This window comes from Pseudopipra pipra, chromosome 1 (assembly GCF_036250125.1).
Source record: "Pseudopipra pipra isolate bDixPip1 chromosome 1, bDixPip1.hap1, whole genome shotgun sequence".
Taxonomy (NCBI): domain Eukaryota; kingdom Metazoa; phylum Chordata; class Aves; order Passeriformes; family Pipridae; genus Pseudopipra; species Pseudopipra pipra.
The window spans coordinates 146,564,508-146,582,207 of NC_087549.1; the positions used below are offsets into that span (position 1 = coordinate 146,564,508).

Genomic DNA, 17,700 nt, shown 5'->3' on the forward strand with positions numbered 1-17,700 from the left:
TAGGACCATGTTGCCTGTGAGCAGAGCAGGTTGCAGTTTATTCTCTGAAGTCTGTAAGGTACATAAAAGCATTCTTCCTACTGCTTTCTTCTGTATACATCTGTTCTTCCTGCACACCAGTCTCACATGATGGGCAGCCAAAGGAGAGAGGAATGGGGAGTGCTGTGTTGCTTACTTTCTCCTTCTCCATGTGTGCAGGGAAGATGTGTTGTGTTTGGCAATGTGCTGGTGGAGCAGGTCTGTGTCCTGCCCAGACAAGCAGGATCTTACCTTCGAAGGTCTTTGTCCTTCCTGCACTGTGTGTTTGTGCTTCACCTTAGGGTGAGCACAGCCACCTGAGGTTCTACCCTGGAAAGCCCATACAGCTTGGCTGTTTTGTGGGACGGATGAACAAAAGTAGGTTTCAAATCCTTAGCCTTCCTCTGCCTCTAGCCCTGCAGGGACTCTTGTAGGGATGTTGCCAAGTGGAATATTTGGAGAGGACTGTGATGTTTTTGCTTGTTTTATTGTGATACAAACTATAAGACAAGTTTGGGTAGAGCAGACCGGAGCTCTCCTGGGTTCATGCTGCTCAACTACTCCGATGTTCCTAAGGGCACAAGTGAGAGGTGCCGTCTCGAACAGCCTCAGGAGTGTGTGTGACACCTGAGGACAGGGGGGACCCATGGATGGCCTGTGTGCTGAGCTATGACGAGTTGGACACTGATGATGTGATTTGTGTTGGCAGGACAAGAGGCCCCATTTCATTTCTCTCAACACAGAAAAAGCTCCAACTCCATGGATGGGGACCTCCTATCTGACACATTTTCCTTCTTGTGTGTTTGTGTGCACAACAAAGATCTAAATGCTTTCTAGCAATTTAAAGAACTGTAAAAGAAAATCTGAGTGATTTAATGCACACAAGCAACGACCATAGTAAAGGACTGAGACAACTCACCTAACTTCTTTGTGCTGTGGTTTTTGCTGTAACAGGTTCTAAGTTCTCATAGCATCAGTATCTGTCACTGCAGTGTAAGTCAGCTGGGGGATTCCTGCAGCTCTTCACATTCCAGTTCAGATTCTCATCTTTCAGAATGCAGATATGGTTTTCATCACTTGTTTTCTTACCAAACAACCAAATAAAGACTGAAGAAGGGAGACTGTAAAAGAATAATCCTAGAAGTTAAATCCTTCAAAGAAGCAAAATTAATTTGGAGGAGGGTGGGAGAGAATAACTTATGAATAGGAGAAAGTCAAATTTAGCACAGGTGGCTTATCCAGAGGAGAAAATGCATGAGGTTTTCTCTAAGCTTCGCTGACCATATTCTGGACTTTTTGCTAAATACAAATGAGTGATGTTTTATTGATGGTTGCTTGGCATGACTGCATTCTGAACAAGCATAGATTTTGATCAGAGAAATAGTTTTTTTAATTTTTAATATTTCATATTCAGTTTTGGTGCAGCTTTTGTTTTTCTGTTTTCCTGTCTAGCCAGCATAGTTGCAGGCTTCTTGATGATTCCAGCTTTTTCTTTCTACACAGGACTGCTGCTGTTTTGCAGAACTATGTTCTGGCAGCATCTCAAGAGATCTCAGAAATGGTTGATCTTGCACTCCAAAGTGAGAACAGCTCAATATTATGATGATAAAACTCAGTTTTGGTGTTGGGATTACATGCTTACCTTGGTTGATTAAAATCACTCCCTTTCCTCTCCTGAGGAGATACATCCTGACTTGGAGATATATTCCTCTCCTGACTTGGAGATACATGCACTTCATGCAGGGCAGAAGGCTTGTCCTTGGTTGTGCTGTCTGACAACAGCAGACATATATGATTTGAAGTGGGCTGCAGTAGACCCCCAACTACCAAAGCTACCAGTTTTCTAGTACTGCTGTTCTGAACATCTCCCCATTCTTCAGAAGTGTATTAGGTAGAATATTCACACTTTGGAGACATACTGATCTTTCCCACTATTAATATAAGAATGAGGGAAAGATGAAAAGGTACGATTCAGTATATTGATGCCTTTCTGACAGCATGGGGAAAAGAAACTTGGATTTTATCATTCTTCAGCTTCTCAACTAGAGTTCATTCTGGCTTCCGGGGAAAGAAAAATGCCTCGAGTGGAGTGAAACGGTGTGATTTGCTGGAAGAGGTTTCACTGCAGAGGATCACAGCAAAAAGTGCCAATGCGTGGCTACCTACATCAGATAGGAGGAGAAAGGTGATGGAGCTGAGTGTAGTTTTTGGAGCAAAACCAATGTACATGTGTAAATTTATGTTATATAGTGAAATTATGTCATATGACATTTCCCTCTGAATTCTGTGGTAACAATATGTGTAGTAATGGGGGAACATGAGCATGTAAATTCCACATACTGTCACCCACAAGAATGAACTCACTGGAAAGTTCTTGGGTGTGAAGTTAAAACATACAGAAGGGTTGCCTAGCAAGCTGTTCCAAATTTCAGCTTCTTTCTGAAGGCCTGGCTCAACCCAATGGCTCTGCAAGCATTGTTAACTGAGACTTCTGTTTGCTTCTTTGAGGGCTTTAGAAGTTAATTAAGTATAAATCAATGCTTGGGGCTTCTGTGAGTGTTGGTCACTCCATTGCCGAAGGAACATTGCAGAAATGGAGGGAGCAAGGAAAAGGTGACAAGAATGATTAAGGGCATGGAAAACTCATATGAAGAGAGATTGAAAAGACAGATTATTTCTTCTAAAACAGTAACAAGAGGGAGTATAGAAAAGAAAAAAAAATTATATAAAATGAGAAACTGAAAAAAAGAGTGAAACTCTTATTCTGTTTTCTGCCAAGCACCAGGGCAAAGACTTTCAGTTATATTAAATACATAAAATAAAAGAGAAGCTGTCAGCAGAATACAACTGCAACATGAAACACTTTGTGCAGAATGTTGTTGATGCACAAGTTGTAGGAGGAATATTAAAAATCAAAGGAGCACATGAGAAAAAGTATTCTATGTGATAAAATAGTTAATGATGTTTTAGAAGATATCTGTAACTTCATGCCCCAGGTCTTAAAATAATCCAAGTATAAGATGTGACCATTTTAGGAATGTGCCTACCTGTGTATTCTCCTGTGCTGTTCCCATGGTACTTCTTGCAGACAAACTGGTGCCTGGTGCAGAGGTCCAAGGTGGAGTAATGACCCCTCTGCTTGGATGAGCTGGCAAAGCGAAAGTCAGGAGCCTCAATAATGGCCAGGGAAGTTCTTTTCTTTGAATTCAAGCACACACATTAACTCCTTACTGCTGCTGCAAGGTGTTTATTGGAAGCAGTGCCATGGGGCAGGTCAGGGATGGTGGGAAGGGCTGCAGCTCTGCTCTGGGCAGGCAGTGCCAGGGCACATCCCTGATCCAGCTGAGAGCATGGAGAGACAGGGGAGAGCCAAGAGAAATTGTGTGGTTTTCTTGTTGTTGCTGTTTTTTCCAAAATATGAGGTCTCTCTTTATCTCTGACCATCAATACTGAGTGTTAAATCCCTGTTAGTTTTTCCAGTATCTCCTGCGACACAAATGAAGTGAAACTGCAGAAATACTGACCATCATTTTTTATCCTTGAAGACTTGTGGTGTGTGATAGAAAGAATGTCTGTATTAAGAGACATCAGGAAACTCATGTCAAAACACTATTTTGTCCCATGTAGTAGGGTTTCTCTTTATGACCAAAGGTTTGGCTCCTAATAAGCTACTCTGACTTACTAGCAACTTTGTGCTTTATTGATCCTTTTTTAACACTCTTTCCTTGTTCACTAAGTTTGCCTTTGTTCTTCCTAGAAGATTGATTCCTGAAGAATGATTTCCTTTTTATTTTCAGTGGGGAATGGGAGAAAAGCAGTGACTTTAGTTTTCAAATCAGGAGGGGGTAATGACTGGCATTTTGGACTGTCATGATAGCTGATGTTATGAAAAAAAGTTTGTTGCCGATGGCTATCGTTGATAAATACTTCCTCAATCCTGCATCACCTCTGGTGTATAGCCACCTTCTATGAAAAAAGAAAATATTGAGGTTTTTAGAAGTTTTTATGACTTCTTTTTGTATTTCTCTGACTGCTTGTAGTAACTTTATTACCATGAATGCAGTTACACAGACTTAAGGACAACAATACTAATCTTTTTGATGTGGGGTAAAATAACATTTTTAGACATAAACTAGAGGCTATTTTGTTTCTTTCCAGACTGGAAGTGCATGCTGAGTCCTGCTGGCTGCTGGGAATTCTTATTCCTAGCAGAAATGATCTCCCATTTTCAGTCCTGCAGGGCAATAAAATAGTGGACTACACAGCCTTAATGTATAGCTTTCCTGAGAAATTACAGCTGTCTTGGGACTGCAGTTTTTGCCTGCTTTGGGCCCCAGGCAACTATAAACGCTGGGAGCGAAAAAGGAAACATTTGTGGCAGTTATCTTTAAGAGCACTGGCATCTGCTGGAAGCTGGTCTGGCTTTGGGTGGGTTAGACAAAGTCAAAATGCATGATGGATTTGCACATGGTTGTGCATGGCCTTTCAGGTTAATTCAATTGTTACTATGGTTTATTTGTAACTCATAGTGTGCTGCATGGCTCTCGCTGTGCTAGTGGTGAATTTTCTGTGCAAATTCATATTAAGAAGAAGCTGTGCCCTCATGAGCATGTATTTGAGTTAGTTAAGATGAACAAAATATGGAAAAGGTGAAATTTGTTTTACATGTTGTTTTTGCTCTGTCTAGTTACTCCTTAAGAAATCTTTCCTCTCCCAGCTTTATACTTATCATATACTTGTAAAACCTCGCATGCAGCCACAGCTGAAATGCGGGAAATACAATTTAGAAACCAGCATTGGTTGAAACCACATTTATATATGTGTATGTATATATATCTTTTTTTTTTTAATTATTTTTTTTTAATTTGTGCATGTGTGTGTGTGTGGCAGGTGGGTCAATATCAAGTACCACTGCTTCCAGAATTACAGTTGTCTGAACTGCAAGGCCAGTAATGCTCAGACACTATCAGGGACACCCTGAGAAAAAATCTGCCTGCCTTTTTACACCAGTAGATCTCAGGTGACTTCAGGTCCACAGTTTGCAGATATTTCCTATTAGAAATAGTCCTTAGTTTCCTTGGAGGCATCCAGGTAGTCTCTTTAAATCCTCAGAAAAGCCACCATGATGTCATCATGCAGGGAAAATACTCTTTCAAATCAGTTTAAAGAAACGTGACCTTTCCTTGTATATCCTCTGTCTGTGAAGTCGAGTGTATCGTGTTAAGTCCTGCATCTGTTTCACAAAACTCCTCTTGTAGAAATCAAGGCTCTAAACTGTTGTACTCACTTACACAGTTCCAGTTAGAGTGGTCTTTTGTATTTTTGTGGGGGAAAACATTCACCAGCTGAGTAGCCTAAACATGGTTACTTTTCTTTCCTGTCATGGATTGCAGTGCAAGCACACTACCTTTATTTCAGGCAAATATCATTAGACCTATGCTGTCATGTCTTCCTTGGTGACATGAGCCATCTAAAAGATGTCTCCCTCCTTCAGGAGCTTCTGGACTATTTAAATGTCTACCTCGTTGATGAGAGGTTACTGAAAGAATGGAAGTAAAAATATTTTATTAAACTGTATTGCAGAGACAGCATCTGCAGTTCTGTGCAAACAAGAAATTTTCATGTCTACTAGAAGTCTGGAGGTGTGTACAAGACCTTGATGGCTTTTTGTTTGTTTGATTTGTTAGGATAAGACTGTGCAAATGCTTGTATTTAAAGAGAGGGAATAAAACAAATAAATACAAATAAAAGTCCTTTTCCATATAAAGTTAGCCATGTTTTCTTTGCCTTTCCCCTTCTGCATGGCCTCTGCTTTCTTTGTGTACTTGAAGAAAGGGGAATCATAATTACATGAGTCATCACCAGGAAACACACACAATGCTAAAATAATTGAAATTTTTAATTTCCCAGACCATAATCAAAATTGGGGTTTGATAGAAGAATGAATCTCAATCCCATATTTGGCTGCGATGCTCTCGAAAAGAAACAGCAGCCCTGCTTTTTAGATCATTTAAAACCAAACAAAGCAACCCCTCCACACAACAAGAATTAGAGTTCTATTCAGATGTACAGAGTGTGGTGATGTACAAGAGGGCAGGTAATGAACTGAGCTGGACAGACAAAGGCTGTATTGACAATCAAATAAATATATTCTACTTTTTTCTTTGTCGTTTTTTCCTCCCAAGATCTCTCACATAAAAGTCCAGATAAATATGAATTGTACAGAGTATAGATGTGTAATGATACGTTTGATGCCATGGCTCTCAAAATATTACTCTCAAACATTTTTCCAATATCTCCCTTTATCCCTTTTCTGAAGGCACACCGATCTCAGTAGTTGCCTTTTCTGACAAGGACGAAAAATATATGTACAAATATTCCTCGTATGTAAAACAGCTCTTTTATTCCTGGACAAAAAGTATGCTAAAATGAAACTAAAGCTTGAAAGTATGTTTCAATAACTCAAACATAAATGGTAATAAAGCTGTAATTATCCCCAAAGCTACAAATATAGTAAATAAGTTAAAGTTAGATTTATAACACCTGCAAGTGTATTAAGTATGCAAAAGCAAAACAAAGGCAGCCAAATGACTTTAGCTTCACCCTGTAGTAACACTAAACAAATTTAGTTAGAGAATAATGATGTTTATAGTCCTAGATTCATTTGTTTAAAAAAAGCTTACCTTATTTTTTCCATTTTTTAAATCTCACTCTGTTATGACTGCATCCATCGCAGAACAGTGAAATCCAGGCAGTACGTGCAGACCTCATCTCATCCTGTGAATAATGCCTCCTGAAAAGGAAAGTGAGACTATTGTTTAATTAAATGTATTAAAGCAGAGGGAAAAAAAAAGGCATTTTAAAGGTCTTATTCTTCCATACATAGCATATAGGTTACACATATTTTTAGTTTTCATTATATGTTTTGTTAAAAGGTATAGCCTTGAATCATTTAGAATGGTCAGCATTTTTAATTTAAAATTTCTACAAAATAAATTTGTTTCACATAGAAAATGAACACAGTGTTCTTGTGATCATGTCTGCTTAAGCAGATTTGTTTCTGATTGATAGGATATTAGGCAGGTCAGGTTGGAAGGGCTTGGTGTACACTCAACTATCACTTTTAATAAACAATAATTCCTTTGTCTAGTGTGTCTGCATTTTCTTAATAATTATCCATGGAACGGTTTATTCTCTCTTACATATTGTTAATTCTGAAAATAATTGTGCTGCACTTATTTCTGCACTGACTCAGGTGATTTCCATTTTAAGTTGTTAAGAAAAGATTTTTTGAAGCATGGAAATGTTAGTCCTGTTTCCCTGCTTAAGTTTTGGACTTGTGTAAATTTGGAAATCAGTTACAAAATAGATTATTTTCATTCATATGACTAATGAAATTATATTTCTTTTTCTAAATAAACTGGAAAGTTGGAATTTCCCTCAGATTCTGGGCTCCTGTTAGGCAGATCTGAGGTGACAGTGACTGGGGAAGAGGAGCAGTGGTTTAGATATGAAGCTATTTTTGTTTGCTTTGAACTGAACAACTTCATTTATCAAGTGCCTGGTACCAGCTAGATGAGAATGATTCATGTGCCGTGGTCAGTGGCTGAACTTGGACTACCTGAAGATATTGCATAGAGCATTTGCATTAAGTAGATGTATTTTAATAAAGAGCAACGTGCTCTCTGGAGGCAGCTTTGAGGTGGAGTGGCTCATCTTTAGTGACTGGAGAGCTGAGGTGAATGCTGTCCATCTCTTAACTGGGATGCTCCAGTCAGGTCTCCTGCCTGTACTGTGTCATCTTGAGATTTTCAAACTCCATTTTTGCAAATAAAGCAAAGCAAAAGATTCAATATTATTGTTCAAGCCTTAGTTCTCTCTGCTTTTAGTTCTGTGATTGCCTATGCTCTTTGTCCTTACCAAGGCATATACATAAATTTCTCTCTAAAACCAAACGTTTTAGTAAACTGTGTGGCCTTAAAGGATTTTCCAGACACTTGCTGTGTTAGCTGAACTTGATGAATGATAAAAATTTCTCTAAATTGTAGTTTACTGTCTTGCGCTTCTGTGACACCGATGGCTGCTGTGCATCACAAAGCCAAGTGGCAGGAAATGCAGCTTCTGCCACACATCCAGGAGAGGTGGCCTAACACTTCTGGTGGTAAGCAGGTCTTATCTCTAAACCAGACCTGGACAAGTGTCTGTGGGGTTAATTTCTGGACAGACTTAATGCCTCCGTGGTTGAGAGGAGAGTTTCTTACCTCTTCAGGTTCACAGGCCCATCTAGCAGAACAGTGGTAAGACTGGCTCCAAATCCATGTGTGTTCTGGTCCAGGAGGCACAGCAAGTCTCTTTAATGCCCTTCTTTAAGTGTGGATAAAGTACATTTCTGCTGCAGTGTGGTTCATTCACAAGTGGAACATATGGATTTGAAAATCTATTTGTTGTACCTGAGGAAACAATTGTGTTTTGTGCTTCTCCGAGTCTCTGTGTGGACAGCCAACTATCGGGAACATTTTAGAACCTCATTGGAAGAGGTCCAGAGTTTTTCTAAGTACATTGTTTATGGTTTGTTTCAGATTATCAATTATGTCTCAAATAAAAAGCTCACTGCAGATGATCATTGTGCTGTACTTTGAACTCATTTAACTCAACATTATTTACAGAATATTTATCTTGGTTATGGCAGTTTTTGTCACACAGCGATATTACTTTTCCATTTTATACTGCATGTGACCACCACATAAGTTTTATAATAAATGTTGGGAAATAAAAAACAGAGTAAGTGCCTCAGTATGATAGCAATTCTCATGTGACGGGAAATAATGTCATAAACTTCAAATTACCTTTTAAATAAATGTTTACGTCCAACCCATCCATTAGATCATAGCCCGAAGGGTCAGGAGGATCATTTCTTCATCTTTCACTGTGTGCATTACGGTTGCTTTTTTAGGTGTAAATGATGTTTTTAAATGAAGAACGGCACTCAAACTATACACAAACAATGGCTAGACATTACTGAGTCACAGTGCAGCAGAAATAGCCTCAGCCACTTTGCTAAATATAGAAGTGCAGCAGTAAATTGAATTCATTCTTCGAAAATATTTTTAATGGTGTAAGTGCTGAGATGATACAGAAATACAGCTCGTGTCATTCTCACAGTTTGAAGCTTTGACATTTTAGTCAAGCTTGAATTCTAGTTGTGGTTTGGTAAATGGCTGATTTGCAAAATGCTTATGGGAGTAAAGATTTTGGAGAGCAGGGCAGAGAAGTGTACAGATAACAGATATTGTACTAATGAGGGTCTGAGCCATCTAGGGCTTTGTGCATTTGTGAAGAGATGCCACTCAGTAAGTGCCCAGAGATGATGTGTCCCTGAGAGCACCCAGTGTAATATATCTCACATACTGAGACCTCACTACTCGCAGTGCCTCTCGTAGGAAGGGAACACTGAGGACCATCTCAAGAATGAAGCAAACTCAATCCCACATTTAGACATTTCTCCGCTTTGAGCTGGACATCCCTACTCCATATGTCCTGGAGGAGCCCATATGGCTCCCCAAAACACTCAATGCATCAAAGATTTTATATGTAGTGGTCTTAACCATATTACCCCTAGAGCACCAGGCTAGAAACCCAACTAGGAGCTGGAATGGTTGGAATAACAGAGAGGTGACTTTGGAGAAGCAGAAGCTGCAGTTGTCCTGAGACTGCTGGTGTGTGTGTAGGGATGGAGCAGGTTCCTCAGACAGGCCTGGACTGGCTGGGATGGGGGAAGGAAGAGCTGTCAAAGGCTGTTAGACCAATCTGGAAATAAATTTGAACAAAAACCTTCTGTTTACAGGCAGGGGAAAACCCATTGTCATGGAGATTTAAGACACCAATCAAGAAATTCAGTGGTGTTTTTGCTTCAGCTATGATTTGACCTTCCTGTTTACATTAAACATTTTTTATGGCAGAGCGCAGTGACGTGGTTGCTTTGTTTGAGGTATTTGACAGTTACAGCAGTTCAGGGAATAATTGTTTTGGTTATATATATGTCAGGAAAGAAATATGTTAATATTTGAGAACAGGTTACTTTTTTTTTTAAAAAGCCTTTTTATGTTTGTTATGTTTCTCAACTTTACCTTCTTCCACAAGGACCACGAACACAATAAACTTAATTTTAAAACAACATTTCTTAGTAACATGCCCAAAAAAATTCTTTTTAGTTAGGGGTTAATCTACTCTAGAACCAGTTTGCTATAATATTACTTCTTTTGTCATTATAATTTGTGTAAAAATGGTATATTAATTTCTTAGAGTTCACTTGATCTTGATTCTTTTTTGTTAGCAGAGATCTGTAATCCTTTCCACAGTAACCACTTGTAAAAGCAGAGGATTATGACTTGAGGCAGGATATGAACAGCAGGAACAGATCAACCTAAAACCAAAGATCCTGTTTCAGTACAAATGCTATTGTTAGCACAGAGTTGGGGTGAGTCAAGTGGCAGGATGTCTATTAGAATATAATAAATTCATATCAGCACCACATGGCATGCTAGCCAGAAGACACATCCTTCTAGCAGTTATGTGATGGACCTCATATTTTTATACCTTTACTTATTATACTTTTCCTTAGTTCAGTAAACCATTCCCTCTGAGAATGGCTGATATCTAAACATCTGAACAGCTTTTTGGTTTTCTGTAGATTTATTTTTCTGTCTAAAAAGTTTCCTCTCTGTTATACTTTTCCCAAAATCTGCTAAAAGCAGGGATTTGAAACTACACTACTACAAGGTCATTCGGAGGTTAGTGATAGCCAGTGTGGACTATTGCTATCTTTTCTTATGATGTGTGTGATCCTTCAGAGAAAAGGAGAAAGAGAGGTTTTTTATTTTGTTCCTATATTTAAAACCAAGAAATACAATAACATTTTTCCTTCATTAAAAAGTCTTGCTTTTAACACTGATAGTTTAAACAACCTAACATCAATACACGACTCAATTCAATATATTTCTAAATTTTAATTTTTTTCCTAGTATTTTTCATGTTAAGGTTATTAGGAAGTAACGAAGGCACCAAGCAACAAAATGCATGCTAGTCAAGTGTGGAAAAGCCCTACTTTTTGTAAAAATTAGAAAAATTCTTACGTGGCATAGACAAAATTAGTAAATATATAAAATGCAGTGATGGAGTCAGGTAGCAGTTTCACTCAGAACAATCTGTACTGTTATTCCAACAACTGATACCACATACAAGTAGTAATCTGTGCTTCCCAAGCTTCTATTGACTGTATTTTTGTAGTAGACAGTGAAATATATCCTGTTTATATATGATACATATTTTGTCTCAGTGTATATTAGTTTGTACATGCAGATATATATATATATAAAAAATGTACTTTACACCATCAAATAGTAAAATTCCACATAAGTATCTCTAATGGCAAGTCAAACAGAAGCTCTGGTGGAAAAAAATGTTTGAAGGGGTCTTTAATCATTGTCATGTGGTGACAAGAAGAGACTCAATGTGGTGGTTTCAGTGAGTTTGTTTTAATGCTTGCTGCTGCATGGATTAGGATCTCTCTTCAGTTTCCTGAAGTTAGCAAGGTTTAAAAAAAACCCCAAACATAGTCTTAAGTTGTATTTCTAACTCCTGTCTGAAAAGAAGATTTTATTGCTCTTGATAAATAATGGTTTTCAGATCACCCTACTGATGGCACTTGGGCTGCAACTATATTATCAATGAATAAGAGAACAAAAGCCCTGGCATTTCAACAGTATGAATTCTTCAGACTGTGTTATTTTGTTAGCCTGAGGCAAGAGACTGTGCTCTTAGTACTCATCTGTGAAGAATGAGTAATCTGAGACAAATGTGTAACCACACCGTGTGTGCAATATGTCCACATACTGTAGGCTCCCTGGTCTCGCTGTGTGCCACAGGCAGCCAAGTATCTCTCATGGACAATAGTCATGTGTTAAAAAATGATAATTTTATTTTAATGCCTGTGATTTCACCACACTAGCTGATTCTAAAAGCATTATAACACGATGGTGTAACTGTGGGTCTGTTTATTCTGTTAGAATCAGAATTTCATACTGTAAGGATTTGGTTTCACCGGCAGGATTTTTTGTTACCTAACCAGAATTCTGTATTTCTGCATGAATTCTATGCATCAGAGCAACTGAAAATACGTATTCCCAGTGCTTTCTATTTTGGTGTTTTAACATAACTTGCATTAGTGTGTATGTGATAGCTTGAATTTTCTTTCTTCGCCAAAGCTGCTTAAACAATACAATGACAGATTTCTGCTTTTATTCTTCGTTAATGTCATTCTTCATCCTCCCTGCCCCACATCAGGGAGGAAGTGTTGCGAGTTTGCTATTTTAATGAAGAGAAATGAGGCATCTATCAACTAGGATTTACACTGGAGAGCACATCAATTCAGTTGCCTTGAGCTTGCTGAGTTTGCATATCCAGGGCCAGGCAGTGCTCTCAATTACTCCCGTGCAACCCCATTACCTTCAGGAGGTTGCACGGTTCCAAAGTGGCTTTGCAGAACGCAGGGTGATATTGGGGGGGGGGGGAAAGAAAGCCATGTGTTAGAGAAGTCAAGCTCCAAAATATGGGTTTTGGTTATCTATAGGGAGATGTGCATGCAGCCATAATTGCACTTGTGAAAGGTTGGGGTAGTCATCACGTAGTAATTTCATTGAGCGTCTCTTTGTAGCTGTGCCTAACAGAACAGACAGCCTCCCAAAAATTACTGCAGTGAGGGGGAAAACACTTCCAGCCCTGGAAACATATTGTAAATCATATGTCTTTAGTAGACTCTATCCTGTAATTACTCTTAACCGTAGGTTGTTTCCTCCTCTCTCTCTCTCTCTCTCTCTCTCCAGGAGCTATGCCGCCAGCGCATGGCAGTGAAAACATCTGATCGCCCGGAGCCCCTCCACTCTTCCCGAATAAACAGCGTTTCTTCTCAGTTCAGCGATGGGCCCATTCCCAGCCCCTCGGCCCGGAGCAGCACATCGTCCTGGTGTGAGGAGCCGGTTCAGTCCAACATGGACATCTCCACCGGTCACATGATCCTGGTAAGGCACTTTTTGTCTTCGTGGCACGAGCAACTTCGTCAGAATTTTGGGTACCTGCTCAGCTTTTGGAAGGAGAGAGCTTTTAAAGGAAGGAAAGATGTCTTTTCAGAGGTAGAAAATATTTCTGAGCGTCACTGGTAATCTTAGCTTTGTAGAGTTAAAACTAAAGGCATTTTTATTTACATTTCTATTTTTTTATATCTTTTTTTTCCTTTTTGGGGAATATTCTTTTATATTGATCATACAAATTGTTTCCATGCTTACTTTAAAAACGAGAAGCTCTGTGGTGTCCTTTGGTCCTATTAATTTATGTTTACCTCAGCCTGGACCACTGAAGAAAATTGACAAATTTCTTACCACCTTACTGCTTTTTCTCATGTATCTTCAGTGTTCAGAGGTATCTGAGCTGAGAAGGCAACAGAAGAGTAGTGATATGGAGCAATTTGCTTCTGTTACCCTTAGAAAAGGGATCTGAATTTTAGCCTTGCTTGGATTTTTTTTTGTCCTTGGCTGAATTTCTTCCCGGCTGGATTTCTTCTATGTTTGAAATGATCCAAATACATTCTATCGATGGAGTCTGTGTTGGAAAACTTGGGTTCTAAAAACAACTTGAGACCAGTATCAGGGTAGAAGATGGACATATGACGAGTTTTTTGCATGTAAGAGTCAGAGTCCAGTGGACTGGTGGAGCTTGTTTCTGCCCTGCTGGGAGAGCTGTAGAGTAATCCTCCATTTTTTGTGCCTTATTTTCATCCTTCTTTAAATATTTACTGTCTTTCTAGAGTGCATTGAAATAGCTGAATAGAAGTTAGGTGATGGTGAAGAACCTGATCTGAAGTCAGGTGTTATTTTGCTTTCTGTATTTGACTTCTGCTATCATGGTTTACCTAAAGTAACCTTCTGTTCCAGTTGGCAGTTTTGCCATGCTTTTGGGAACTTCTTTCCATCATGTCATACTTTTGGGTCCTAATTTTTCAACTTCTTTCTTTTTCTGGACTTACATTTTAAATTACTATATTCTCAGATATTTTTCAAGTTCTTTTAAGCCAACCTCACATAATGGAGAAAAGAATGAAAGCAGGCAAAACCCAATGAGCTAATTTGACCTTAGCCAAGTTACTGACCTCCTCCAGCCTTGATCAGGTCAGCTATAAAACTGAGCAAAAGCAGGGCAGGATTGTAAACCAGATGCTTCCTCAGAGTATGTCATCCTGAGTAAATATTTCTCTGCCTATCCCCCTTCAAAAAGGAGTTAATTATTTATTATGTTAATACCTGCTAGGCAAGTGCAGTTTGGAAGGGTCCCATAACAGAAGATCATTTGTTATGGCTTTTACTGTTCCACTTTTGCCTAACCAGAACTAAAATTCACTTGGTTTCCTTTCAGGGTTAACTGAAATTCTTGGGAGGAGGCAAAAAAAAAAGTCTCCAGTTGTCCAACTTCAAAATAAGTACAAATTCTGAGGAAGGTTTGAATGGTTCTGAGGCAATATATTTGTGTGGTAATAAAAGCAAAAATTCCCGTGTAAATGGAAATATGCATTTAACATTTGCAAACAGTTTCAACTACTTTAAATTGAGCAAAATTGTTTTCAGTGATATTATTGGGAAACATGAAAAAATCATCACAAAATCAGACTTAAAGAAGAGAAAGTTGCATATGGAAACCACTTACTCTGTCTCTTAGGATTTCTGCAAAATTGCAAGAGAGAATTGTCTTCATATGGCAATAAATAAACTTTAAAAAATAGTCAGATTGATCAAGATCACTGTTATGGTGTTCAGTGTCCATAATTCAGTCAATCCTGTTTAACCCTGGATGAACCCATACATGTGTTAGCTATCTAACAGCATATGTTATATCTTAGATGGTGAGGGTTCAAAGAAGAGTAAAGAAATGCTGTAGTGTCTTGAGAGTACAAACCACACAGAGAGAGTAAAAACATTTAATTTTTTTAGTCTAACCTGAACAAACAAAAATCAGTGATTCAGGGGAGTCTGCCTACATGCTTTGACATATAGGATGAGGAAAAAATGTTCCTAATGGATGCAGATGATACAATTAGGAAGAAAATATGGGTTAGCATCAAAAGGATGCATTTAGCTTTGCTATTAGGACAAGCCCAAGAGGAGACAGTGGGACATTTACTTAAGAAAATAATTAAACCATAAGTACAAGATTTGCTGAAGGCAAAGCTGGGTTAGGTTCACGTGGAAGATCAGCGTCTCTCAGCTACAGCACAGGAGCAGATGATTGGACTTGATCAGAAATGCTCATGTTCTGTGTCACTGTGTGTCACACTGAAACCAGGGAGCTGACCCAATTTATGTCTTGCTTAAAAATAAATGCACCTGTCTGTAATATCTTATTTACCTGAATTTCTCCCCCTCTGGAGATGCTGTGGCTTGTTGGACCTCAGAGTAGAAGCAGCTTGAGAGAGGTGAGCTCTTCCTCCCCTTGCCTTGCAGATACAAGTGGAGGAGAGTGAGGGACCACTTTGCAACTTTTATACCATTCAATACAAGATATTTTTCAGTTCTTCTCATTTCCTGCTGCCACAATCCTCTTATCTTTTAAATTTTGTAGATATTTTCTGTGAAAAATATCTCAGTGCCTAAAAAAGCAATGAGAAATATTAGCAAGGGGCCAAGTAAGAATGGCAAATACCCTCTGCTTTTCAGGGTAAATGCACTTACAGGTCTGTAAATGTGTTTTTCAGCTCCACAGTGTGCAGTGAAGGAGCAGTTAGCTGAGCTAAAGCTCCTCAGTCTTTATTGTTCATAGGTGCCAGGACCTCCCTAGAGAAAATAAAACAATGGATTACTGTATAGAGTGGCAGCAGGAAATATTTTATTTTGATTTATAAACAGAATAAAACTTTAATGAAAATAGCCTAGAAGAAGTGTGTCTGTGACTGCTGAATGACTCCATGTAATCTTGCTCAGAGGTAGCGTTGGTCAGAAATATTTCTGTAAAGCTGTTTAATTTGCTGGAAAATGCTATCAGTCATACCTAAAGTGGTATTTAAGTCACCTCAGCTTTGGGATTGTTGGAACTTGTGGTTGGCCACAGGTGCTGTTTCCTTGGAGGACTTGCCACGTGTGGTTAGCCCATTGTTTATCCTGCTCAAGGTCTAGAGAAACCAGGAATCTTTCCAATCCTGTGGCTGTGAGGCAGTCTCCTCACTTAGACTGAAACCAGCTTTCAAGGAGAAAAATCCTGCATTTCTGCTGCTTCCCCGTGCAGCAAAGGCGATGTCTTTGCACTACTGACAGCACCGTGAGGTGGTTTGAGCTGTTGGCAGGAGGAAGCAGGGAGGGCTCAGGAGGCCCAGAAGGACAGCGATAACAACATTCAGAGCTTTTTTTTTTTTTCCTTTTCACTGTCTTTTTCACCACATTTATAACAGGAGGGTGGTGCATATGGCACATTTTGATTCTGTCTTTCTAAAAAATCCAAGCAGTTTGGAAAGTGTAATTAGAGGAGCACGTTTTATGCCGTCATGTTTGTGGCGCTGACTGGCTGGTTTCTGCAGGAGCAACAATACAGAATGCATGCCCTCATTTTAGTCACCATTGGTTTTGAAAGAAAACATTTTACAGAAGGTCACAGCAAGGGAAAGCATAGGAACTTAGAATTAGATTTCCACCCACTTTATTCTCCTGTGTACATCTATATTTCAGGTGACAAGAGAAGTTCTGGTAAGGGGCAAGACTTCATTTGCAGCCCAGCAAGAAAACTAGAAGGGTTTTAAAAGTGTCTAGGAGAGATTTGGTCTCCCTAACTTGGGCTCCTATCTTATTCCTATATTTTAGGCACTTAATGAAGTGTTGATGTTGACTTGAGTCCATAAATTCTCCTCCTAGTTGGTGAAGTCAGTGGGTGACTATGAAGGTCTCCAGAGAATTAGGCAGAGAATGGATTTCTCTTGAAACGCCTCCTTTGTGCCTGCACCATCCAGTTTATGTCTGCAGCTTAGATGAAGGAATCTCTTCTCTTTGTGCTGTAGCACAAGTTCAGCACCTAAGTTAGGTGGATTAGATCCTACATCTGCTTCATGTATTACCCTGCTTGTTTGATTAAAATAATTATAATCTTTTATGAGGTTCTAAATGAAGAACAGTACTGCAAGGAGGGAGTGTATGCTTTTGATGATAACATTATGAGGTTGTTATCTGAATACTGTATAGGAGAGGGAATTTGCAGAAGCTGAAGCGATTTTCTGTGTTGTGCTGGTTTTTTCCTCGTAGAGAGAGATGTGCAAAATTTGAAGCATTATACATAAATTAGGATTTTGAAAGTGTGAATTTATGGAAGGTCTTTTTCAGTACTTTTTTAAGCTGTCTCTGGGGAGTCTTGTCCCAGGGGGTATTAAGCTGCTGTATGTATAGGAAATAATAATAATAATCTGTGATGGTTTGTGGTGCTGTACTTTTCAGAAGTTTTGTACCTGGGCTGAATGAGGCAGTGGGAACAAATGAACTACAGCTTGAAACCCAGGGCCTTGCACCTAAAGCGTGCAAGTCCACTTGATCCCCTTGTGTTTGGCAATATGCCTGCAAACCCAGAAGGACTTTCCCCATGGAGAAGTGAAGGATGGCCTCA

General features: G+C 39.1%; 1 protein-coding gene across 2 annotated transcripts in view; it reads left to right on the forward strand.

The window, feature by feature from the left end:
• The window catches only part of PTPRN2 (protein tyrosine phosphatase receptor type N2), a 641,953-nt gene that overhangs the window by 542,220 nt on the left and 82,033 nt on the right, over positions 1-17,700 (forward strand). For both annotated transcript variants that reach the window (XM_064638038.1, XM_064638047.1), the window contains one exon: positions 12,900-13,094. In XM_064638038.1, the coding sequence (XP_064494108.1) occupies positions 12,900-13,094 (195 nt within the window). The remainder of the gene's footprint in view (positions 1-12,899; positions 13,095-17,700) is intronic.